Consider the following 25,268-nt stretch of genomic DNA (forward strand, 5'->3'; position numbering starts at 1 on the left):
CTAGTGGGCTCATGCTAGTGCTCTAAAAATAGCTGAGTAGACAGCACCTTGAAGCTGCGGCTCAGGCTCTGACGCCTAAGCAGGAGGGTGGGCTTCAGAGCCTGAGTTCCAGCCTGAGCCGCAACTTCTAAGTGCTGCAATTCTAGCTACTCTTGGAGCGCTAGCGTGAGTCCCACTAACACAGGTGTGTTATCCCAGGCTGGGTGCTTGCTGCTGCAGGTAGTGTAGACAGACATACCCTGTGAACACATCAGGCCTCTGCTCAAGTCCCAGCACTGTCTTCCATAGGAACAAATGACATAGGACTGCAAGAGACCTCTGGGGTCATCAAGTCCCCTGCTATCAGACAACTCCAGTTCATAAGTTTATCAAGCTCTGTCAAAACTAGTCAGGTTATTTGCCCTCACTCCTCCTATTGGAAGGCTCTCAGTCAGCTTCCGATGCTGGTTTAAGGCCTTCATCCTAATCTTCACAGCAATTACTAGATTAAGCCCCAGCTACAAAGACTGAATTTAATCGCTGAACCCCCGTGACAGTGTTGCTGCTGTGGGATGGCGCAGATCACAGAGCCCGGGACAAAGCACGTGGGCTCTGGAGACAAAGCACAGAGGGGAGGAACCAGCTATGTAAAACTTCCAGGGGAGACCAGGGACATCCAGACTCAGTCTAGGAAACAGTGCAAAACCTTCTTCTTGGAGGAGGCCTTTCCATCCTAAGAATGACACACACAAACTCCCCTACTTCTGCCCCCTTGACACACAGACTCCCTCCTTCTGCCCCCCACCCCGGACAGACAGACACTCCTGACACAGACACCCACCCAACCCCATGACACACACAGACTCCCTCTTCCACAACATCCCCAACACAGATAACCTTCTTCTGCCCTGCCCAGCAGACACCCTGCAAACCCACAACCCACACCACCCCTGCTTCCCAACACACAGACCTATCTCCACTCCCCATGCTCCCCAACACAGATGCCCCTTTGCCACCCAGACGCCCCTGGCTCCCCCAACATACTCACATCCCACCCTTCTGCCCCTCCAACCCTAATCAAACCAAAAAGAGAAAATAAAGCCTCAACATAACCCCCAAATCCAACTACCCCCTCCTAAGCAGAGTTTTGACAGTGAAAAAGGAGATGCACCAGATACTCCAAGGAGACCACCAGGGACTGTGTTACTGATTTAATGAGGAACATGCTCAGATTCTACAGTGGTGGGCAGCAATATCAGACAGACAGGGCCCAGATGCCTCTGCACTGAGCCCCATGCAACCATCCCACTGAACCTGTGCTGCATGCTGTCTCCTCAGTAGTGTCTGTGGTCTGGGCAAGGTGTGAGGCTAATGTCACTGCGGGTCAGTGGTTCAGGGAGCTGGGCAGCAGGTGACCCTGAAGAGGAAGTGTGTGTATGGGGGCGAAGGAAGCAGCATGGTAAGTGAACGATCACTCAATAGACAAAAGCAGGATTCACGCCGCTGAAGCTTAGCCTGGCATCTCTCTCCTACCAATACACAGCACCTGCACCTGCCCCACTGCAACCTGCCAGGGCGTGCACAGGTCTATAAAGTCCTAGTGCAAAGTCAGCTGAGCTTGAGGCCGGGACAGGGCACTAGGGTCGCTGATGGGACAGGGCTGGAGGGAAGACATTCCCACTGACAAAGGGCACAGGGGACCACCTCCTGGTTGACAAAATCCTCCCACCCCTCCTCCCACCCCCTATTCCTAGTAGCCTAGTACCTTTCACTTTTCTGTTCTACTGCCGCCCCCACCCCCACCATACCTGTAAATGGAGACACACTCTATCATCTCCTTGGTCTCAGCGTCCTGCAGTGAGATTCCCCTCGGAGAGACAGTCAGAATCACCTTCTGGAATTTCTTGGCTCCCACGCGAGCCTGGAGGCAGGGAGAGGGGAAATGCATGGGGGCACTTTAGTCACTGACCAAAACCCAGTGAGTGATTCTTGCTCCCGTCACTCTCCATTGGAATCAGTAGTCCAGACCCTCTGCAGCATCCCAGGCACTGGGATTTCAGCTAGCAAATGTCAGTACCATAGGAAGTGGAAAGCTGGTCCTGGGATTCTGGCACTGCCCTTGGAGTCAGGACTCCTGGGTTCTGTTCATGCCTCTACCATACTGCATGAGCCTGGGCAGATCCCTTCCCCTCTCTGCACTTCAAGCTCCCCATCTGTGTAACAGGGTTTAAGGTTCCCACCTGGAAAGTGCTTTGAGATCCTCAGAGAAGGGGCTAGAGGCAGGCAGAGAGGGGGACCCTCTCTCTCCCCTGCATGCAAGTGAAACTGAGAGTCTCCCTCCTCAGAGACCAAGGCCCCTGCTGGGCCCCCTCCTCTGCCTGGACAGGGGCCAGCTGCCATCCGATGCTCTGGAGGCTTGACTCAGGGAACTATGAGCATGTTGGAAACAGAAGGTGAGAAGCGGAGAGGAGCATAGGCCTTGGAAACAATCACTTAGCCCAGATCCCCCTAATTCTGTGGGGCCAAGTCCCTAAATACTGACTTTCCTTCCACCCCCCTCACCAGGCAGGCAGACACACTGAAGTCCAGCACTGGGGGACATCGCTTACCATAGCGATGATCCGACGGATGGCATTGGCTGCCATGTCTTCTCCTTTGGGTTTCTCCACCAGTGTCATGCCCAGGTACTTGAGTGTGAAGCCAATCCCCTCCAGCAGGGGCTCCTGCATGTCGGCCCAGTTCTCCGGGAGCTCTGCAGAGGCACAGGTAGTGTGGTTGGTGTGAGTGATTACATGCACAAACAACTGCCATGCTGGTACCTGATGCACTGTTCCCAGCTTGATTCTCTCCAGCAATTTGTTACTATTTGCAGCAGGTGCCCTGCAGCAGAGTTAATAGTGCTGTGGGCACTTCTCCTTCTGCAGCCCCCCCTCTCAGTGCTGCTACCTGCACCAGGGGGTGCATTTAACTTCTCAGCTTTTTGTTTTGGGAAAAAAATCAATCCTATGATGCTCTAAGCTCCTTGTTCTGGAGGCATTTGCTCTGCTAGCAGAACTTGTAAGCTCCTTGACCCAACTGATGCCTACACAGAGCCTGATCCTGCGAGATGCTGTGCAGGGAGCTCCCAGCTCCCATTGACTTTGCTGGGAGTGGTGGGTGCACTGCATCTTGCAGGAACATAAGAACGGCCATACTGGGTCAGACCAAAGGTCCATCTAGCCCAGTATCCTGTCTTCCCACAGTGGCCAACGCCAGGTGCTTCAGAGGGAACAAACAGAACAGGCAATCATCGAGTGATGCATCCCATTGCCCATTCTCAAGGACTGGCCCTTAACTCAGTGGCCACAGGTGCACCATGCACACAATAGTGTTCTCTACTGCACTTGCTCAGTGCAGTCTTTAAACAGTCACAGCTAGGTTAAATCAAAACCAGAGTCCCTGTTGTTGTTATCCAGAAGTCACAAGTCTGCTGGGGCATGGTCTTACTAGCAAGAGCTAAGCAGTCAGAGCAGGAGTTGGACGGGATATGCCTGCACCCTGAAGGCTAGGCAGCACCATGGCTCGAGGAAATATTTTGTTAGCCCTTCTCGAAGGTGAGAACTCAGGTACCTGGAAGAGAGGTGGGTTTTGGAGGGACTCGGAGGAGAGGGGAAGGGGCATCCAAACCTACGGTGCTGCATGGGGGAGAGATGGGACATAAGGGCACTAGTCTTTGTTGAAGCCTACATCCTGCTGCCTTTTGAGCTGCAGCCATTTTTCCTGTAGACATAGAATGTTTGTTTAGAATAAGGAAGGTTCCCAATGACCAGCCCCCGGTTTCTCCTAGCTAGCTAGCCAGCTAGCTTCTTTGAGAAAAAAGTAACCACAGGGCTTTGCACTCTCATGGCAGGAGGCTCAGGGGAATGGGTTACATAATTACACATGCTGCAGCTACAGTATGTGGGACACATGGCTTGGAAAATAGGGTATGAATACATTTGAATCTCCATTTGTGCCACTCCAGCTTCAGCTTGGTTCCCACAGGATCCAAGTAATCTTTGATAAATGGAAGTTCTCTATCTTTAAAGATGACCGACCTATTTATTGGTCAAAGTACCATCACATTTGATATATGGAAGCAACTTTTAATGTGCTGAATGTTTCACTGATCTCTACTCTGTCCAGTAGCCAGTAATAGAAACAAATAAGAAGCTTAACAGGATGAGCTGAGGCTCTGAACCTGCTGTTATCAACCATCGTCCATGGATTTTAAACAGCACCAATTAGGTTAGTTACAGGGAGGGGAACTACAGAAATGACAAGAAACAGGAGGCAAGGGCCTTACCCTTGTAAGGGTAATAGGAATGGACCACAGGGAATCGACCATTCAATACTGTAGTTGCCCTCTTTTCTTCACACCCTCTGAAGCATCCGGCACTGGCCACGGTCAGAAGATAAGGTACAGAGCTAGATGGATCACTGACCCAGTAGCGGTGAGTCAACCTGGGGGAAACTTGGGCTCCTAATCATATTGTGAACATCAGATTGGCATGGATTTCCTCAGCACAGGGCAAGGTCTTTCCTGCTCCATGCAGATGAGCCTCTTTTCAGAAGCATGTTTCACCCCTTCCAGGAAGGCCCCAGTCCATGTGTCAAAGGCTCGGTTCAGTGCTGGAAATGGTTTGGACAAAGGCATTTCCCACAGAGACAGTGTGAAAGCCCACATTCCAGATACTTTTAAGCAGGTTATGACTAAGAGCCCAACCCCACTCTGTAAGGATGAGGCCTTTTCCTGTAGCCATATTGTAAGGTCTGAGGCCTTTTTCTGCAGCCATATAAAGCGAACAGGAGCCATGAGCCAAGAAGCAGAAAGTCATATCCTCACATTCCATCTAAATTACATTAAAACAATGTAATATCAGGCTGTTGAGAAGGCGACCTTGTCCTAATAGTGCCCAGCATCACCAGATAAAGAAACCGATCTTAAGATGGTTAAAGAAAACGTTGTTTAATAGCATTATCTGTGGCAAGAAATCAATTAACAGTCGTGTTTATGAAATCCCTACTTTATTGTTTTGTCTTTATGATCCCCATTTCTCTATTGTTTAGCTACATGGTCTCTGTCTAGTTCTTTGATTGTTTGTCTGTTGCATAATTAACTTTGTAAAGTGTACATCAACTAGGGTGGTGGGGCATAATTGGATAAAGAATTGTTTTACAATGTTAGGATTGGCTAGAAAATTGTTTCGTAATATTTTAGTAAAATGATTGGTTAAGGTACAGCTAAGCAGGACTCAAGTTTCACTATATAAACTGAGGTCTAAAAGGAAGTTCTTTGGAACCAACTCCAGGACAAACACCAAGTCAGATTTGCCACACCGTGCAGAAGCTGGAGCCCCAGATGACCTGATCCTAACGGGCCATCAAGAGAAGTTCATCTGCCTTATTGGGAGTGGTGAGCATTGTATGCTTAGTGTGTGCATTCTGTTTGGGTGATTGTTAATAAATAGAGGTTAAGGATATTACTGTGTAAGGCTCTTTCACTGGTAAAAGACCCCATAAACCCACAAAAGATTAGGCCCTGAGCCCTAGCAATTGGGTATGGATGGCCTGGAGCCCTAAGGATTGGGAAAAGGTGGGGGTGCCTAAATCAACCAGGTTGTGCCTTGAACCCTAGGAACTAGGTAGAGGTGGGGTGTCCTAGAGCGAACAGGTAACAAATTTAGGGTAAAGTTGGGTGCCTTATACCTTGAGCACACGGAAGTGTAAAGGTAGGTGCCCTAGAGTGTGTGTAACAGAGAATTTTGTGTGGGTAACAGCTCCTACTGCACTCAATAGGGACAGGCCCCAAACAGATCCTTGCAGGGCTAGAAGGATTCATTCCTCTCATTCTGAGCAGTGGCAGTTGAGCGTTTGTGGGCCTCTGCTCTGCCAGCCCTCTTGTCAAGGTGTGTCTGGTGCCATGAGTGAGGAGATACAAGCTGCAGTGCCTTAAGGATGCTGATGAGACCCAGCTGTAGAGAGTTCATCCCTAAACTGATTAAACCATTTACCCAGGGCCTCTCAGACTGGGACCTGGCTGAGACTCAGCCCAGACAGCACTGAGGCATCACCTGAAGGCTGGAGACGTGGGGGAGAGAGGAAGGAGGCAAGTGGCAGAAACGTCTCTTTTGGCCCCCTTGTGCTCCCTGCCATTCATTGCAGGTTCCCAGCTCTGGGACTTCTTGGCTCTCCAGTTGCTTCTGGAGTCCAAGCAGCAGCCTGGCCAACAGCACTTTTTCTAACTGTTCTTAGCTAGAGGGGTTACTTTTCTGAGGGCAGAAATTTGCCCAGTTAACTAGACCAATGCAAACTCGAGCCTGAATCACGGCAGCACACTCTACATGGGGCAGCGTCACAGAGTCACCAGGGCGACGCTCTGGAACTGCTCCATACAAAGCCAGGCAGGACTCTGGGGGAGCCTCCTCTCTGTGAGCAGACTGTTTCCAGGGCAAGGAGCTCACACGGCTTCACCTTCCTGGGTCAGACTTCGGAGCATTCAGCATCCCCTTCTCATACCGTTTGCTTCCCACAGCGATTCCGCACAGGCAGGGCTCCTGGGGAAGCCAGAGGGCCCTGCACCCCAATTATGCAGTCAGACCTGACTCTCAGCCAGCCAGTAAAACAGAAAGTTTATTAAACAACAGGAACACAGTCCAAAACAGAGCTTGTAGGTACAGAAACCTAAGTCAGGTCCATTTTGGGGCCAGGGAGGCCAGACCCCAGGTCTGCGCCTCCCTCTCTTTCCCCAGCCAGCTCCAAACTGAAACTCTCCAGCCCCTCCTCTGGCCTTTGTCTCTTTCCCAGGCCAGGAGGCCACCTGATCTCTGTTCTCCAACACCTTCAGTTGGCACCTTGCAGGGGAGGGGCCAAGGCCATCAGTTGCCAGGAGACAGGGTGTCAGCCATTCTCTGTGCAGACAGTATCACACTGGCCCTCTAAGGCTCTGCAACAATTACACACCCTGATCCCACCACCTAGATACTTAAGAAATGCATTGGGGAAACTGAGGCACCCACACAGTATTTAGAAAAAACATTATGAACATTCCAACTTCGTCACAGTCAGCATTTGGAAATTCCAGCTAGTGCCGGATGCAGCACTTATGCCCAGCAGAATATTCCACCAGCACTCAGATCTATGCTGCTCCTAAATCATTGGGTTAGATTTGAGCCCCACTTGGTTTGAAGTTAGCAATAATCGTGTTCATAGACTCTCCTGGTGGATGAATAGGCTCCAGAACAGCTTGCTGTTGGGTGTATAATCCAAGTGAATTAATTGCATAAAAATCCTGTGGCACTTTATAGACTAACTGATGTTTATAAGGTGCCACAGGATTCTTTGCTGCTTTTACGGATCCAGACTAACACGGCTACCCCTCTGATAATTGCATAAGGAAGTTTATAATCTTCACTTTCTGTAATATTTGTAATTGAATTAATTCTACATGTGCCTAGGGAGCACATGGTCAGGAGACTTGTGAAGATCTAAATAAAACAAAATATGCTCCTATTGCTTTAATCACTCGTCTGATAATCAGACTTTCTGCTATCATCTTGTAAATGATTTTCTGCATTACAGTAACATTCAGCAGCCTCGACCAGAATTGGTGCCCCACTGTGCTGAGTGTGGTATAAACAAGATTGTAAACACTGGTGGAGGCACTATGTAAATAGGAACACGACATGATGGTGAATACGGAACACAACTGGGGACGGGTAAGACAGGGGCACAAACATTAAATGTATAACTTGGAGACTTCACTAAGGCATTACTAGCCATGATCACAAGGCAGCTTACTGTGGGCAAAACTGTGATTAAAACAACGGGAGCACATTTTTGTTTCTTGACATAAGAACATAAGAAAGGCCGTACCGGGTCAGACCAAAGGTCCATCTAGCCCAGTATCTGTCTACCGACAGTGGCCAATGCCAGGTGCCCCTGAGGGAGTGAACCTAAAAGGCAACGATCAAGTGATCTCTCTCCTGCCATCCATCTCCATCCTCTGACGAACAGAGGCTAGGGACACCATTCTTACCCATCCTGGCTAATAGCCATTTATGGACTTAGCCACCATGAATTTATCCAGTCCCCTTTTAAACATTGTTATAGTCCTAGCCTTCACAACCTCCTCAGGTAAGGAGTTCCACAAGTTGACTGTGCGCTGCGTGAAGAAGAACTTCCTTTTATTTGTTTTAAACCTGCTGCCTATTAATTTCATTTGGTGACCCCTAGTTCTTGTATTATGGGAATAAGTAAATAACTTTTCCTTATCCACTTTCTCAACATCACTCATGATTTTATATACCTCTATCATGTCCCCCCTTAGTCTTCTCTTTTCCAAACTGAAGAGTCCTAGCCTCTTTAATCTTTCCTCATATGGGACCCTCTCTAAACCCCTAATCATTTTAGTTGCTCTTTTCTGAACCTTTTCTAGTGCTAGAATATCTTTTTTGAGGTGAGGAGACCACATCTGTACACAGTATTCGAGATGTGGGCGTACCATGGATTTATATAAGGGCAATAATATATTCTCAGTCTTATTCTCTATCCCCTTTTTAATGATTCCTAACATCCTGTTTGCTTTTTTGACCGCCTCTGCACACTGCGTGGACATCTTCAGAGAACTATCCACGATAACTCCAAGATCTTTTTCCTGACTCGTTGTAGCTAAATTAGCCCCCATCATGTTGTATGTATAGTTGGGGTTATTTTTTCCAATGTGCATTACTTTACATTTATCCACATTAAATTTCATTTGCCATTTTGTTGCCCAATCACTTAGTTTTGTGAGATCTTTTTGAAGTTCTTCACAATCTGCTTTGGTCTTAACTATCTTGAGTAGTTTAGTATCATCTGCAAACTTTGCCACCTCACTGTTTACCCCTTTCTCCAGATCATTTATGAATAAATTGAATAGGATTGGTCCTAGGACTGACCCTTGGGGAACACCACTAGTTACCCCTCTCCATTCTGAGAATTTACCATTAATTCCTACCCTTTGTTCCCTGTCCATTAACCAGTTCTCAATCCATGAAAGGACCTTTCCTTTTATCCCATGACAGCTTAATTTACGTAAGAGCCTTTGGTGAGGGACCTTGTCAAAGGCTTTCTGGAAATCTAAGTACACTATGTCCACCGGATCCCCCTTGTCCACATGTTTGTTGACCCCTTCAAAGAACTCTAATAGATTAGTAAGACACGATTTCCCTTTACAGAAACCATGTTGACTATTGCTCAACAGTTTATGTTTTTCTATGTGTCTGACAATTTTATTCTTTACTATTGTTTCAACTAATTTGCCCGGTACCGACGTTAGACTTACCGGTCTGTAATTGCCGGGATCACCCCTAGAGCCCTTTTTAAATATTGGCGTTACATTAGCTAACTTCCAGTCATTGGGTACCGAAGCCGATTTAAAGGACAGGTTACAAACCTTAGTTAATAGTTCCGCAACTTCACATTTGAGTTCTTTCAGAACTCTTGGGTGAATGCCATCTGGTCCCGGTGACTTGTTAATGTTGAGTTTATCAATTAATTCCAAAACCTCCTCTAGTGACACTTCAATCTGTGACAGTTCCTCAGATTTGTCACCTACAAAAGCCAGCTCAGGTTTGGGAATCTCCCTAACATCCTCAGCCGTGAAGACTGAAGCAAAGAATCCATTTAGTTTCTCCGCAATGACTTTATCATCTTTAAGCGCTCCTTTTGAATTTTGATCATCAAGGGGCCCCACTGGTTGTTTAGCAGGCTTCCTGCTTCTGATGTACTTAAAAAACATTTTGTTATTACCTTTGGAGTTTTTGGCTAGCCGTTCTTCAAACTCCTCTTTGGCTTTTCTTATTACACTCTTGCACTTAAGTTGGCAGTGTTTGTGCTCCTTTCTATTTGCCTCACTAGGATTTGACTTCCACTTTTTAAAGGAAGTCTTTTTATCTCTCATTGCTTCTTTTACATGGCTGTTAAGCCACGGTGGCTCTTTTTTAGTTCTCCTACTGTTTTTCTTAATTTGGGGTATACATTGAAGTTGGGCCTCTATTATGGTGTCTTTAAAAAGGGCCCACGCAACTTGCAGGGATTTCACTTTAGTCACTGTACCTTTTAACTTTTGTCTAACTAACCCCCTCATTTTTGTATAGTTCCCCCTTTTGAAATTAAAGGCCACAGTGTTGGGCAGTTGAGATGTTCTTCCCCTCACAGGGATGTTGAATGCTATTGTATTATGGTCACTATTTCCAAGCGGTCCTGCTATAGTTACCTCTTGGACCAGCTCCTGTGCTCCACTCAAGATTAAATCTAGAGTCGCCTCTCCCCGTGTGGATTCCCGTACCAGCTGCTCCATGAAGCAGTCATTTAAAGTATCGAGAAATTTTATCTCGGCATTTCGTCCTGAAGTGAAATGTTCCCAGTCAATATGGGGATAATTGAAATCCCCCACTATTATTGGGTTCTTAATTTTGATAGCCTCTCTAATTTCCCTTAGCATTTCATCATCACTATTACTGTCCTGGTCAGGTGGTCGATAATAGATCCCTACTGTTATATTTTTACTAGAGCATGAAATTTCTATCCATAGAGACTCTATGGAACCTGTGGATTCGCTTAAGATTTTTACTTCATTTGAATCTACACTTTCTTTAACATATAGTGCCACTCCTCCCCCTGCACGGCCTGTTCTGTCCTTCCGATATATTTTGTACCCCGGAATGATTGTGTCCCATTGATTGCTCTCAGTCCACCAGGTTTCTGTGATGCCTATTATATCTATATCCTCCTTTATCACAAGACACTCTAGTTCACCCATCTTATTATTTAGACTTCTGGCATTTGTGTACAAGCACTTTAAAAACTTGTCCCTGTTTATTAGCCTACCTTTTTCTGATGTGCCAGATTCTTTTTTATGTGACTGTTTATCATCTGATCCAGCCCTTACATTATACTTCTCATTCCTCTGACCTACTTTTTGCCTTCAATGCACTTTTCATTCCCCCAAGATTTTGCTAAAACTTTCCAGGGCCATTCCCCTCTGGCCCAAACTGCACTTTTTCCACTGAAATGTTGCATATGTGCAAGAGTCTGGGCATGAGAAAAGGGACATATGAGTGGAAATTTACTGACTGGAGTCCAGGGTAATAGCTTTATATGGCATTGTTTGGACACAATCTGTACAGAGCCTACATGGCCCACAGCCCAAGGATCCAGGTCCCTGCCTCTCAGCAGGTGCAACAGGCAGAAGGCACATTAACAAGGACACTGCTCTGACTGCATGGCAGGCGTGAATCAATGGGAGAACAGCCTTGTACAGAGCACAGAACCGTCTGGACAGCGTAAGCCTTCCAAGGGAACCCTCTCAGTCACTGCCTCCTGCAGCGTCTTTCACTAGCTAAAGCAAGTGACCTTGATTCAAAAAGTAGGGCAAGAAACTGCTAGTTAGAAATGGGAGGATTCAGCTGTAAGTTACAAGTAAATAAATGGGGCCAAGCTAGCACCTCCCTTCCCCCCAGCTCCATACACATGGCTGGGCTGGCATCCCCCAGGTCAGGCTGGCTCAGTGACTATGTCCTACATTAAGATCCTTTTGCTCCTTCAGCTTTGTGTGTGGTCCCCACCTGTGTGGTTTTGGATCGGGATTCAGGGGTAGCCCATCCCCACTGGAGTATCAGGGTGCATGTGTGTGAGGTCTCCAGCCATCACTGTGGGGCTGGTCTCAGACTGGCTCAGGCCCCACCTGCTAGAGTACTCTAGCTCTTCCCTGCAGCTCTCCAGAGACAGGAGGCTGCTGAGCTTTCACAGCTTCCTGTATCTTAGCAACATGCTCCTGCTATCACCAACTGTTCCACTTTCATCTGCACTCAGGGGAACTGGGGGTCTGGAAAAAAGTGAGTCTCCAAAGGCAGAATAGGGACAGGAGCACAAAGTGCTTTCACCACAGCATTCAGGCTCTGTCTTCAGGAGGAGATTGTGCAGTCTGGCCTGCCCACCCCACTATCCAGAGAGCACAGAACCCCTTTCCCCAGAAGAGGCACAGCCCAAGCCACTAAGAGCAAGGAAAGAGCAGCTTAATCATTCAACACCCCATCTCTGCTATTCGGTGCCCCTTCTCCATCACAGCTACCTCCCATCCAGCACCCACATTGCTCCACTCAGCTCTCCCCACCCCAGGCACCTTGCACAGTCAACATCTCCCTCTTCCGTCTGACCAGCCAACAAGCAGCCTTACTTTGCAAATGCAAATTTTGATTCCTCATTTCTACTGAGTTACCAATCCAGATCACTCTCCAGCAGCACCCCCCCATTTGCTCTGTTTCCCCTGAACATCTCCCACACTGAGAGGGGGACCTGATGCCAGACCTCACTCACATCAGTATGAAGCCACTGGACATTCACAAGGGTGGAGAGAGACAGGTGATAGATAGTGAGTGCATGCTGAGTGGTTCAGTGTAGGTGAGGTGTGAATGCCTGCAGTAATACTGCTTTCGGTTTGCACAGCTGGGCCCTGTGCTCTAGCAGCCCCAGCTCAGTGCTTTCAAGGCGTATTGTGTGGGAATTGGTTTCAGAGTGGTGGCTGTGTTAGTCTGTATCAGCAAAAACAACGAGGAGTCCTTGTGGCACCTTACAGCAGGGGTCCCGAACGCGGTGCCTGCCGGGGGAATCAATGTGCACCCGCCTACTGGCCGCCGGATAAGCAGCTGCCGAAATGCTGCCAAAAAGTGGCAACGTCAAGAAGTGCTACTGCCGAAACCCCGAATTTCAGCGGCGACGCCTCTTGATGACGCTCCTTCACGGCAGCATTTCGGTGGCAACGCCTCTTGACGTGCCGCTTCATGGCATCATTTCAGTGGCTGCTTGTCCGGCGGCCACAGTCCTCGGCGGCTAGTCGTCCAGCGCCTGCCCCACGGAAAAGGTTAGCGACCACTGCCTTAGAGACTAACAAGGTTATTTGGGCATAAGCTTTCAAGGGCTAAAACCCACTTCATCAGACACATGGAGTGGAAAATACAGTAAGCAGTGTGTGTATATATATCTATATATCTCACATGAAAAGATGGGAGTTGCCTTACCAAGTGGGGGGGGGGCGGGGTGGTGGTCAGTGCTAATGAGGCCAATTCAATTAAGGTGGAAGTGGCCTATTCTCAACAGTTGACAACAAGAGGTGAATATCAAGAGAGGGAAAATGACTTTTGTAGTGCTAATGAGGCCAATGCAATCAAGGTGTATGTTGCCCATTTACAACAGTTGATAAGAAGGTGAGAGTTATCAGCAGAGGGAAAATTGTTTTGTAGTGACCCATCCACTCCCACTCTTTATTCAAGCCTAATTTGATGGTGTCCAGTTTGTAAATTAATTCCAGTTCTGCAGTTTCTCGTTGAAGTCTGTTTCTGAAGTTTTTTTTGTTGAAAAATTGCCATTTTTAAGTCTCAGAGTGGTAGCCGTGTTAGTCTGTATCAGCAAAAAGAACGAGTACTTGTGGCACCTTAGAGACTAACAAATTTATTTGGGCATAAGCTTTCATGGACTAAAACCCACTTCATCAGATGCATGGAGTGGAAAATACAGTAGGAAGATATATATACAGAGAACATGAAAAGATGGGTGTTGCCATACCAACACTAATGAGACAAATCAATTAAAGTGGGCTATTATTAGCAGGAGGGAAAAAAACCTTTGTAGTGGTAATCAGGATGGCCCGTTTCAAACAGTTCATCCAGACCACATTACACAATCCATTGTCTACAGCCAAGCTCAAAGATACAACCACATTTTCTCCAATCCCTCAAACACCTACAGGATCTCTATCAAGTGTTCTTAAAACTACAATACCCACCTGCTGAAGTGAAGAAACAGATTGACAGAGCCAGAAGAGTATCCAGAAGTCAGCTACTACAGCACAGGCCCAACAAAGAAAGTAACAGAACACCACTAGCCGTAACCTTCAGCCCCCAACTAAAACCTCTCCAGCACATCATCAAGGATCTACAACCTATCCTGAAGGATGATCCCTCACTCTCACAGACCTTGGCAGACAGGCCAGTCCTCACTTATAGACAGACCCCAAATCTGAAGCAAATACTCACTAGCAACCACACAACAAAAAGCACTAACCCAGGAACCTATCCTTGCAACTAACCCCATTGCCAACTCTGTCCACATATCTATTCAAGGGACACCAATGCCAGCAATGCCCCTCTGCCATGTACATTGGCCAAACCAGACAGTCTCTATCCAAAAGAATAAATGGACACAAACCAGACATCAAGAATCATAAAATTCAAAAACTAATCGGAGAACACTTCAACCTCCCTGGATACCCAATTGCAGACCTAAAAGTGGCAATTCTTCAACAAAAAAACTTCAAAAACAGACTCCAACAAGAAACTGCAGAACTGGAATTAGTTTGCAAACTGGACACCATCAAATTAGGCCTAAATAAAGACTGGGAGTGGATGGGTCATTAGGAAACTAAAAACTATTTCCGTATGCTAATTTCCCCCCTACTGTTACTCACACCTTCTTGTCAACTGTTTGAAATGGGCCATCCTGATTACCACTACAAAAGTTTTTTTCCCCCTCCTGCTGATAATAGTCCAATTTAATTGATTTGTCTTGTTAAAGTTGGTATGGCAACCCTCAGAGTGAGTGAGTGAGTGTGTGTGTGTACACGTGCATCTTCCGACTGTATTTTCCACTCCATGCATCTGATGAAGTGGGTTTTAGCCCACAAAAGCTTATGCCCAAATAAATCTGTTAGTCTCTAAGGTGCCACAAGTACTCCTCGTTCTTTTCACTTTTAAGTCTGTTATTGAGTGTCCAGAGAGATTGAAGTGTTCTCCTACTGGTTTCTGAATGTTACAATTATTGATGTCTGATTTGTGTCCATTTATTCTTTTGTGTAGAGACTATCTAGTTTGGCCAGTGTACATGGCAGAGGGGCATTGCTGGCACATAATGGCATATCACATTGGTAGATGTGCAGGAGAACGAGCCCCTGATGGTGTGGCTGATGTGGTTAGATCCTATGATGGGTGTCCCTTGAATAGATATATGGACAGAGCTGGCAACAAACTGCAGAACTAGAATTAATTTACAAACTGGACACCATCAAATTAGGCTTGAATAAAAACTAGGAGTGGATGGGTCACTATAAAAAGTAGTTTTCCCTCTGATGATTACTCACACCTTCTTATCAACTGTTGGAAATGGCCGATGGGGCCACCTTTTGATTGAATTGGCCTCGTTAAGCACTACAAAAGTAATTTTAGCTCTCTTGATATTCACCCCTTCTTGTCAACTGTTGAGCAGGCAACTTCCACCTTAATTGAATTGGCCTCATTAGCACTGACCACCCCCCCCACACTTTGTAAGGCAACTCCCATCTTTTCATGTGCTGTATATATATACTGCTTACTGTATTTTCCACTCCATGTATCTGATGAAGTGGGTTTTAGCCCACAAAAGCTTATGCCCGAATAAATTTGTTAGTCTCTAAGGTGCCACAAGTACTCCTCATTTTTGTGTGGGAATTGTAACTATCCAGCCATGTCCCTCTTTCCCACCCTTCCTATGCTGCAACAGTGGCAGCATTGTGTTCCTGAATCTGCCTCAAACAATATCCTGAGAGGTGTAACTGTCCAAATTATCCCAATGGGATGGTGATTCTGAAGCCCAGTGTCATCATTTATTATTTTACTACTGATCTTTTTAGCAGAAATAGCCAGTTAACATTCTGATTTCTTGCTGTTGAAAGGGGGGGCAATGAGGAATTCAATCCCCTCCCTCTTTCTTTTGAATTTTAAGTCAGTTCCCTCATGTTGGAGAAGAACAGAGTTCTCATTCTCAGGTTGGGTGCAGCAAGTCAGATACTTTATTATCTCTAGCAATTGCATGGAGGGAGAACTAAACAGGTCTCTCACCAGGTAAACAATTACAGCAAGCATTTATACCTTTGTTACATACAATAATGAGCAACAGCTGCATTTTGTTCATACATAGGTCATCCTGATATCTTATTTTTCTCACCTCTACTTAGACTATAGTCTACACATTCCATACTTTTCTCACTCACCTCACACAATCCTCACTTCTACAAATCTCACGTTGTTAGGGTTACAGCTAGCCTAACTCTTGCTCACAAAAGGGGACTATTTGACTATGAAATCTCCTTCAAATCCCTGTCAATTCTTTCTCTACTTCCACACTCATAATGGGAGGGAAAGAGGAGCTGTCTCCCTCCTGGGTGTCAAGAACTCAAGCTGTCTTCCCCTAATAATCAGTCCCCTTCATGGATACAAAAATATGCAGCATATTGAAAATGTGACCACTCTGTAAAACAAATGAATGTACTATAAAATGAGGACCTCTGTACTGATTGTATTACTCTTCATATCAAATACAATAGAAATCTCAATTTTTGAATTTGTTAATCCACATGGGTGCACTTTGCATCCTAAAACTGTAAGCTCCCTGGGGCAAGTCCAGCATTTGTCCAGCACCACCCAGGACAGTGGAGCCCCATCCCAAATGGGGTCTCTGGACACTAAACACAAAGACAGTACTGGCCACATATCCACATCCATTAGTATAAAACTATCTCAGAGACAAGAGATTAACCCTTGGAGTCTGGGATAGCACCATGTCCCCTCTCAGAGGTGCCTGGGAACCCTTGAGATCTGGAGTGCTGAAGGAACATGACCCAATTCCCAGAGGGTCTGGGCAATTGTTACTGGGCCCCTTTAGCACCAGGTCACTGGGGGTCTTTCAGTGATGGGACTGCAGCATTTGGAGCAGTTCAACTGTGTTTGGAAAGATCCCCCCCCCCCCGCTTTTATTCGCTGTCCCATGGTCCGAGTGCAGAGTCATCTCTGACTGCAGAGAGAAGCAGGGGTCCCAAACTGGCATTCCAGGACCCAAAGGGATAGTGCTATGGACACTCCCAGCCCATGAGATTAGGGCTCAGACTCAGTGTCTCTGCAGCCTGGAGGCAGCCCTGCTTAGACCAGTGGTTTTCAAACTTTTTTCTGGGGACCCAGTTGAAGAACATTGTTGATGCATGCGACACAATGGAGCTGTGGATGAGAGGTTTGGGGTGTGGGAGAGGCTGAGGGCTGGGGCAGATGGTTGGGGTGAGGGCTGTGGGGTGGGGTCACGAATGAGGGGTTCAGGGTGTGGGAGGGGGCTCTGGGCAGAGGGTTGGGGTGTGGGAGGGGTTCAGGGCTCTGGGGTGGGGCTGCAGGCTCTGGGGTGGGGCCAGGGATGAGGAGTTTGGGGTGCAGGAAGGGGTTCCAGGTTTTGGGGGGCTCAGGGCTGGGGCAGAGGATTGAGGCGTGGGATTGGGGCACGGACTTACCTCCATCAGATCCCAGTCAGAGGCGCAGCCGGGGTGCACGGTGGACCATGCTGCACCTCAGAAACAGCCAGCAGCAGGTCTGGTTCCTAGGCGGAGGCTCTCACCCACAGGCACCACCCCCCACCCCCAGTTCCCATTGGCCGGAGCTGGTGCTCGGGGCAGGGGCAGCGCACGGAGCCCTGTGGCCCCCCTGCCTAGACGCCGGACCTGCTGCTGGCCGCTTCCGGGGCACAGTGTGGTGTCAGAAAAGGTAGGCACTAGCCTGCCTTAACTGGGCAGCACTGCCGACAGGACATTTAACATCCCGGTTGGCAGTGCTGACCACAGCAAGGTGACCCAGCACTTTACATGCTGCGACCCAGTAGTGGGTCACGACCCACAGTTTTAAAAACACTGGCTTAGACCATGGAGTGCCCTGAGATATAGGGGTGGGGGCAGAGACACTCACTCCCCCAGCAATGCCATGGCTCCTCCTGCTCCTGGGGCCCCTGGCACTCATTGCCCCCACCTGGGCTGGAGGAGGAAAAGGGCCCCACCTGTCAAGACTCACCCCCCCCACCCCCCTCAATCCTGCCTGCTGCTTTCACTTCCCCCCCCCACAACCACCCTTAATGTCCCCACACAAGCTGAAAGAAAAAGAGCCCCATCAGCCAGATTCACCCACAGATCTAAGTCTGTACTCTCACTGGCCCCCACCCTCAACATCCCCACCCTACCCTCACCCTCAATACACCCACAGCCCCCAACCCGACCCTCAGTACCCTACACCATCACCCTAAATACTTCCACAGCCCTCCATCCTGCCCTCAACACCCCCCAGTAACCCCATTCCACGCTCACTGCCCCCACCCTCAGTACCTCCCACACTCCTCAGTACCCCACCCTGCCCTCACCTTCTGTAACCTCACAGTCCCCCTCTGTACCACCCACCCCACCCTCAATACCCACACAGCCCCCTCTGTACCACCCACCCCACCCTCAATACCCACCCAGCCCCCTCTGTACCACCCCCCAATATCCCCGCAGCCCCCTCAGTGCCCCCACCCCCAATATCCCCGCAGCCCCCCACTGTACCACCCCCCACCCCCAATACCCACCCAGCCCCCTCAGTGCCCCCACAACCCGCCCGCGCCCCACACTCACTGCGGTGCCAGCAGAGCCCCAGGCCGTGGCGGGCGAGTCGGGGGCTCCGCAGCACGGCCCGTCCCGCCGCCCGCAGCGCCTCCATCCCCGCGGCTCTGCCGTGCAGCCCCCGGCGGGGCGGGGCGGGGCGGGGCGCGGCCAGCGCGCGCTCCCGACCCAGCCCCCGCGGGACACGCGGAGTCGGCCGAACACGCGACTGGCTCTGGGGGCGGGGCTTGTCTGGGGAGCGCAGGCGGCCTGAGAGGGCGTGGCTTGTGGAAGAGGGTGTGGCTCACGGCGGATGGAGGCGGGGCTCTGTGGAATGGGCGGGGCTTGTGGGTGAGGCGAAGCCGCTGGCCGTTGCACGTGAGGGCGGAGTCTATGCGTCTAACCCTTCCGTCGCCCTGAGGCACCGCCTAGTTTGGCGCATGCGCGATGCGGGTCGCTCCCTGTGACGTAGCCCGTTTGCGTACTGTGGTGTTCGACCGACTGTTACCGGGGCAACGCGGAGGCGGGAGACGCGGAGCCAGAGTGGCACCGTGGCCGGGCTGGCGCGAGAGGCCTCGGGATGCAGCTGCGGCACGTGCGGACGCTGCTCACCCCCCAGGTCAGCCGCGGGCGGGACCCAGGAGTCCGGGCGCGTGAGGGGCCTGGCGGGCCGGAGCGTGGGGATAGTTTCACACGGGGCACAACGGCCTGTGGAGCTGCCAGCCGCAGGGCGTGGCTGAGCCCAGAGCCTGGCCGCGCCCTCAGCGGGGTCCGGTCAGAAACAGCTCCGCAAATGGCAACGCTCACACCGGAGCGCGGGCGGGGCGGCGAGCCCGGGGCGGGGGCAACCGTTCCCCGGGGCAGGCCGCCCCATCGCGGCCACTGCGGGGAGCTGCACCGTCCCCTAAAGCCGGTGGAGCGGGCCCGTCAGAGAGCAGACACTGTGGGCTAGATCAGGGGTCGGCAACCTTTCAGAAGCGCTGTGCCGAGCCTTCGTTCATTCACTCGGATTGAAGGGTTCGCGCGCCAGTCACACATGGTAACGTTTTTAGAAGGTCTCTTTCTATAAGTCTATAACATATAACTAAACTATTGTTGTATGTAAAGTAAATAAGGTTTTTAAAATGTTTAAGAATTTTCATTTAAAATTAAATTAAAATGCAGAGCCCCCCGGGACTGGTGGCCAGGACCCAGGCAGTGTGAGTGCCCCTGAAAATCAGTTCGCGTGCTGCCTTCGGCACGTGTGCCATAGGTTGCCTACCCCTGGACTAGATGGACAAATGCAAAGTAATGCACACTGGAAAACATAATCCCAGCTGGTTTCAGAGTAGCAGCCGTGTTAGTCTGTATCCGCAAAAAGAACAGGCGTACTTGTGGCACCTTAGAGACTAACACATTTATTTGGGCATAAGTTTTTGTGGGCTAAAACCCACTTCATCAGATGCATAGAATGGAACATACAGTAAGACGAGATATATATATACATACAGAGAACATGAAAAGGTGGAAGTTGTCATACCAACTCTAAGCGGCTAATTAATTAAGATGAGCTATTATCAGCGGGGGGAAAAAACTTTTGTAGTGATAATCAAGATGGCCATTTCAGACAGTTGACAAGAAGGTGTGAGGATACTTAACATGGGGAAATAGATTCAATTTGTGTAATGACCCAGCCACGCCCAGTCTGTATTCAAGCCCATGTTAATGGTATCTAGTTTGCAAATTCATTCCAGTTCAGCAGATTCTCGTTGGAGTCTGTTTTTGAAGTTTTTCTGTTGCAAAATTGCCACTTTTAAGTCTGTTACTGAGTGACCAGAGAGGTTGAAGTGTTCTCCTACTGGTTTTTGAATATTATGATTCCTGATGTCAGATTTGTGTCCATTTATTCTTTTGCGTAGAGACTGTCCAGTTTGGCCAATGTACATGGCAGAGTTGACAATCCTAACTAAACATATAAAATGATGGGGTCTAAATTAGCTGTTACCACTCAAGAAAAGGGGTTTTGGAGTCAATGGCTGTTAGCCAGGATGCGCAGGGATGGTGTCCCTAGCCTCTGTTTGCCAGAAGCTGGGAATGGGCGATGGGATGCATCACTTGATCGTTACCTGTTCTGTTCATTCCCTCTGGGGCATCTGGCATTGCCCACTGTCGGAAGACAGGATACTGGGCTAGATGGACCTTTGGTCTGACCATCTTCCAGGCTGGCAATGGCTGTGTTTTCTTCCAGGATGGTGCTGCAAAGGTCACCTGCATGGCTTGGTCCTACAACAATGCCAAGTTTGCTGTCTGCACTGTAGACAGGGTCGTGCTTCTGTATGATGAACATGGAGAGAGAAGGGACAAATTTTCCACCAAGCCTGCTGATGCAAAGGTAAAGAGATTGTTTGTTTGCTTGTGTGTAAGTGGACACCCTACCCTCTTGGTCTGTGAGATACTGATACTTTGCATGCTGCTATGCAGGGCAGTTTTTTGGCAGTAGAAGAGCAACTTGTAAGTTGCTCCATACTTTTCAGAGGGCTCATAACAGCTTGAAATGCTGCACCACGTTTTGCACAGCCCCAAAGCACAGCCTCAAATGCTGCTCCCATCAGAGTACAACTACATGGCCGAGACTGTTCTTATGCTGTTGTAAAGGGGACAGGGGAGGGAATGCTTAAGCAATATTCGGTATAATTATACCATCCCCTCTTTCCTGGACTTCAGCTTAACTCTTTGTTGAAGCAGAGGCTAAAGTTCTGTCTTGTCAAAACTTTTCAGAAAGCATGACACAGAGTTAAACCTTAGAGAGACTACTGTGCACTTTCTTAGTAAAACAAGCAATGCATACGAAACACATTGTATATAGTATAAAGTATTGTAAATATTTTTTGGAATACCAGGAATAACTTCTTAACAAAACTATTAAACAATAAATCTGCTGATTTTCCTTATACAGATGTTTTCCCTTTTGTTTTTGATGCAAACATTCAAATATAAGGAATCAGCATTTTTTTATATATATATACTTTAGCACACACATAGAATAGAATCATAGATCAGGGTTGTAAGGGACCTCAGGAGGTCATCTAGTCCAACCCCCTGCTCAAAGCAGGACCAATTCCCAAAACACATTCCCTTCTGAACTCTCAGAGATGATTTTTCAGTCTTTATAATATGATCATAGCGTGTGTGTACTGTGTGTCACCTGGACTTTTCAGATCTTGAGAAATGGCAACTTTTCAGTCCTTTCAAATGCTTCACAACCGTGTCAGCAAACAAACAGCCTGGAGATATCTACAGCTAGCTTGCATTCCAGCATACCTGACTGGTCCTCTTGATGGCTGGTGAAACAGAAGTCTGTAGCCTGTACCCAAAATGGTACAGGGATTGGATCAGAATATAAAATATCAATTTCATAAGAACATAAGAATGGCCATACTGGGTCAGACCAATGGTCCATCTAGCCCAGTAACTTCTCTTCTGACAGTGACCGGTGCCAGGTGATTCAGAGGGAATGAACAGAATAGGGAAATTATCAAGCAATCCATCCCCTGTCATCCAGTCCAAGCTTCTGGCAGTCAGAAGTTTAGGGACACCCTGAGGATGGGGTTGCGTTTCTGACCATCTTCATAGAATCATAGGACTAGAAGGGACTTCAAGCGGTCATCTAGTCCAGCCCTCTGCACTCATGGCACGACTAAATATTATCTAGACCATCCCTGACAGGCATTTGTCTAACATGCTCTTATGCCCTATTTATGATCTATTTAAATAAATGGTATTCTATTATTGTTTAACAGTGTGATTAAAACTGCAATTAATTGTGATTATTTTTTTAAATCTCGCGATTAATTGCGATTAATTTTTTTAATTGTTTGACAGCCCTAAAATAATGTTAAAACCCTACTGGTGCCAAATTAATAAACTATATCAGATTCAAGCAAAGTTTCTCACCGTGTGCTTTCAGCAGTCTTACTGACCAAACCCTCTAGGTCAGAACTCTTTCTCTCAGAATCCAATGAAGGCTTCCTTTTGCTTCAGCTGTAGAGAATGTGATGGGCAAGGGAAGAGAGAGGGGTATGTTGGGGTGTTCTCCCTTCCTTTTTATAGGCTACGTCTTCACTACCCGCTGATATGGCGGGTAGCAATCGATTTATTGGGGATCGATATATCGCGTTTCATCTAGATGCGATATATCGATCCCCGAATGAGCTCCTGTCGACTCCGGAACTCTACCAACCCGAATGGCGGTAGCGGAGTCGACATGGGGAGCTGCGGACATCGATCCCACACCGTGAGGACGGTAGGTAATTCGATCTAAGATACTTCGACTTCAGCTACATTATTCACATAGCTGAAGTTGCGTATCTTAGATCGATTTCCCCCCGTAGTGTAGACCAGCCCATAGTTTCAGTCCCCCCTTTTGTAAAACATTTCCAGCTGGGTACCAGGAGACAAAAAGTCCATGTGGAAGGACATTCCCTGCTGCTTTTCTCATCTATTTGAACTTCCTGTGTTTCCCCTTCCTGCTTGATGACTCTGTTTACTGCAAATTAAGCAGAGCACACATTCCTTTGTTTAGGACAGACCTATTTGCCAACTTCTGCTTGGGGAGAGCTGTGATTTGGAACATATGTTAATAACATCATACTGGAAAATCTTATACCTTCACATAAAATGTTGCCACACATATTTTGCCAGAACAATAATGACCAGCAAATTATGAGTTTTCAAATGATACTTCACAAGGAATACTTTGAACAAAGGTTATTACAATAGTGTTTAGGGCTTGGACCCAGGGATACATTCTGTCACACCTAGTATGACTGTTCTCATGTCCAGTGTATGTAGCATCTACCTACCTGTCAGTGTGTTTAAGGGCTGCCACTGTGAGAATGCATGCACCTGTGCGTGTTTGTGCATGCTTTTGTATGTGGTCTGGCTGTGGTGTTTGGCCATATGCACCCGTGGGAGTAAGCATGTGCTTCTGTGTGCATGAGCACAGCAATAGGGAGCCATATCTCTAATTGCCTAGCATGCATCCAGTGAACAACTTGTATGGAAGGAGAAATCAGACTGAGCTAGCAGGTTACCTAATCCTTCAGCTGGCTCTGCTGGGCTGGGGTATCTCACTCACACTGACCCACCCTCATTCCACAGATCCCAAGGCCAGAAGGGACCACTGTGATCATGTAGTCTGACCTCCTGTATAACACAGGCTATAGAACGTCCCCAAACTAATTCCTAGGATCTAGCTTTTAGAAAAACATCCAATCTTGATTGGGAAATTGTCAGTGATGGAGAATCCCCCATGGCCCTTGATAAGGTCCTGTGGTTAGTGACTCTCATTAACCTCCCTGCTAGATATTATATATAGCAGCTGTAACCACAGCCAGGTGCCTGGCAACACTAGATCAGTGTTCATATCTAGTACATACACCCACATGTGCAGTAATATGTCATGCATGCTTGTGTACGCACATCATTAATAGAAAATCAAAACCACCTTAATAAATGGACCTACAAAGGTCATGTGTCTTTATAGGGATCTCCAAAACCTAGGTGAAATGTTGGGTTACTGATTTTAGGTGTCTTGTTTCTCCCAAATTCAGGGATTGTAAAGAGATTTTTTTTAATACAAATTTAAATATAAAATTGATAAATATTTTTCTGGTAAAAAAAACCAAAACACTAGATCAGTGTAGTTCATAACTGCAGGAAGCTCGCACCATGGAGATGGGATGGGAATGGGATCAGCTTGTATGTTGTATGGGCCTTTACACCACTGAATGGGTTGACCTGTGATCCTTACTCTGGGTCTGTCTTGAGGTTCTTTTGGGACATGTTTTATTAACCTCACCCTTGGTCCACGCTTCCTCCCTTCTCCTCTCCCCAGTATGGCAGGAAGAGCTACATGGTGAAAGGCATGGCATTCTCTCCTGACTCCACCAAGATTGCCATTGGACAAACAGACAACATCATCTACGTCTACAAGATCGGAGAGGAATGGTGAGGCCCTCAGTATAGCATCCCTGTGTGTGTGGTGCCATGCACCTGTGTGTGCGGTGCCTCCTTTCTGCCAATACCGCAGGCTGCTTTGGAAATGCACAATGTGTTCTTCATGCCCATGATTTTTGCCCTGGTGTTCAGCCAGATCTCACTCTACACTAGCCCTCACCTCCCCTTCAAATCATACCTTACCCAACCCTGAACTGCGGTCCCCTGTTACACTGAGTGGTTTTGCTGAACAGCATAAAGGTTCTTCAAGTCCTGTACTACCTGCCAGATCTCTTCTGCAGGTGTGTGCCAGCCAGAGGTCTGGAGGAGCAGGCTATAGGGCCTTTGCACACCCTGCCCACTTCTTGTGCCCTCTGACTTTTGCCGGGGCCTTATAAGGAGTGCAGACATGACTGCTCCTCAGTTCCTTCTGGGGACAGTTGGGGCAATAGGAATTCAGCTCCCTTCTATGGAAGTTTGGCTTTTCTCAATGTCTGTCGTTCCTATAGTTAGTGTTAGGGATATTGAGCCCCATCAGGCATATTGTTTTGGCTCATGGCTTGCTCGTGCCTTTCCTGCTCCACTCCAGGCTGTACTAATGTGGCAGAAGTCAAATCCCTTCACTCTCAAGCTGTGGCCTCCTGCAAATCAGATGTAGGTCATCATATTCTTCTATGTATGCTGAGGGGAGTGGGGAGTGAGGAAATGGGCAGTGTGCACAGCCCCAGTGGACATTGCTGTTCAGGAGGTCAGTGCTGATGCACCCAGGACACATGCATCCTCTGCAGTGTGGATCTGTGGAGGCTCTTGCCTACAAGAACTATAGTTGTCCTGGGAAGTA

General features: G+C 48.0%; 2 protein-coding genes across 5 annotated transcripts in view; one reads left to right on the forward strand and one right to left on the reverse strand.

Annotated features, from left to right (window-relative positions):
- Positions 1-18,661, reverse strand: part of LOC123366375 (low density lipoprotein receptor adapter protein 1-A-like) — a 38,854-nt gene extending 20,193 nt beyond the window's left edge. For 2 of the 4 annotated variants that reach the window (XM_045009776.1, XM_045009778.1), the window contains exons 1-3: positions 18,485-18,659; positions 2,589-2,731; positions 1,788-1,900 (exon numbers count right to left, since the gene is read on the reverse strand). In XM_045009776.1, coding sequence (XP_044865711.1) covers positions 1,788-1,900; positions 2,589-2,731; positions 18,485-18,569 — 341 coding nt within the window. In that variant the 5' untranslated portion in view covers positions 18,570-18,659. Of the gene's footprint in view, positions 1-1,787; positions 1,901-2,588; positions 2,732-18,484 lie in introns of all 4 variants that reach the window. The other 2 variants (XM_045009777.1, XR_006578051.1) reach the window with 1 other exon arrangement.
- Positions 18,662-18,920: 259 nt separating this feature from the next.
- The window catches only part of IFT172 (intraflagellar transport 172), a 114,429-nt gene continuing 108,081 nt past the window's right edge, over positions 18,921-25,268 (forward strand). The window contains exons 1-3 of the mRNA XM_045009996.1: positions 18,921-19,070; positions 20,679-20,822; positions 24,327-24,439. Coding sequence (XP_044865931.1) covers positions 19,032-19,070; positions 20,679-20,822; positions 24,327-24,439 — 296 coding nt within the window. The 5' untranslated portion in view covers positions 18,921-19,031. The remainder of the gene's footprint in view (positions 19,071-20,678; positions 20,823-24,326; positions 24,440-25,268) is intronic.

This window comes from Mauremys mutica, chromosome 3 (assembly GCF_020497125.1).
Source record: "Mauremys mutica isolate MM-2020 ecotype Southern chromosome 3, ASM2049712v1, whole genome shotgun sequence".
In the NCBI taxonomy this organism is placed as follows: Eukaryota; Metazoa; Chordata; order Testudines; family Geoemydidae; genus Mauremys; species Mauremys mutica.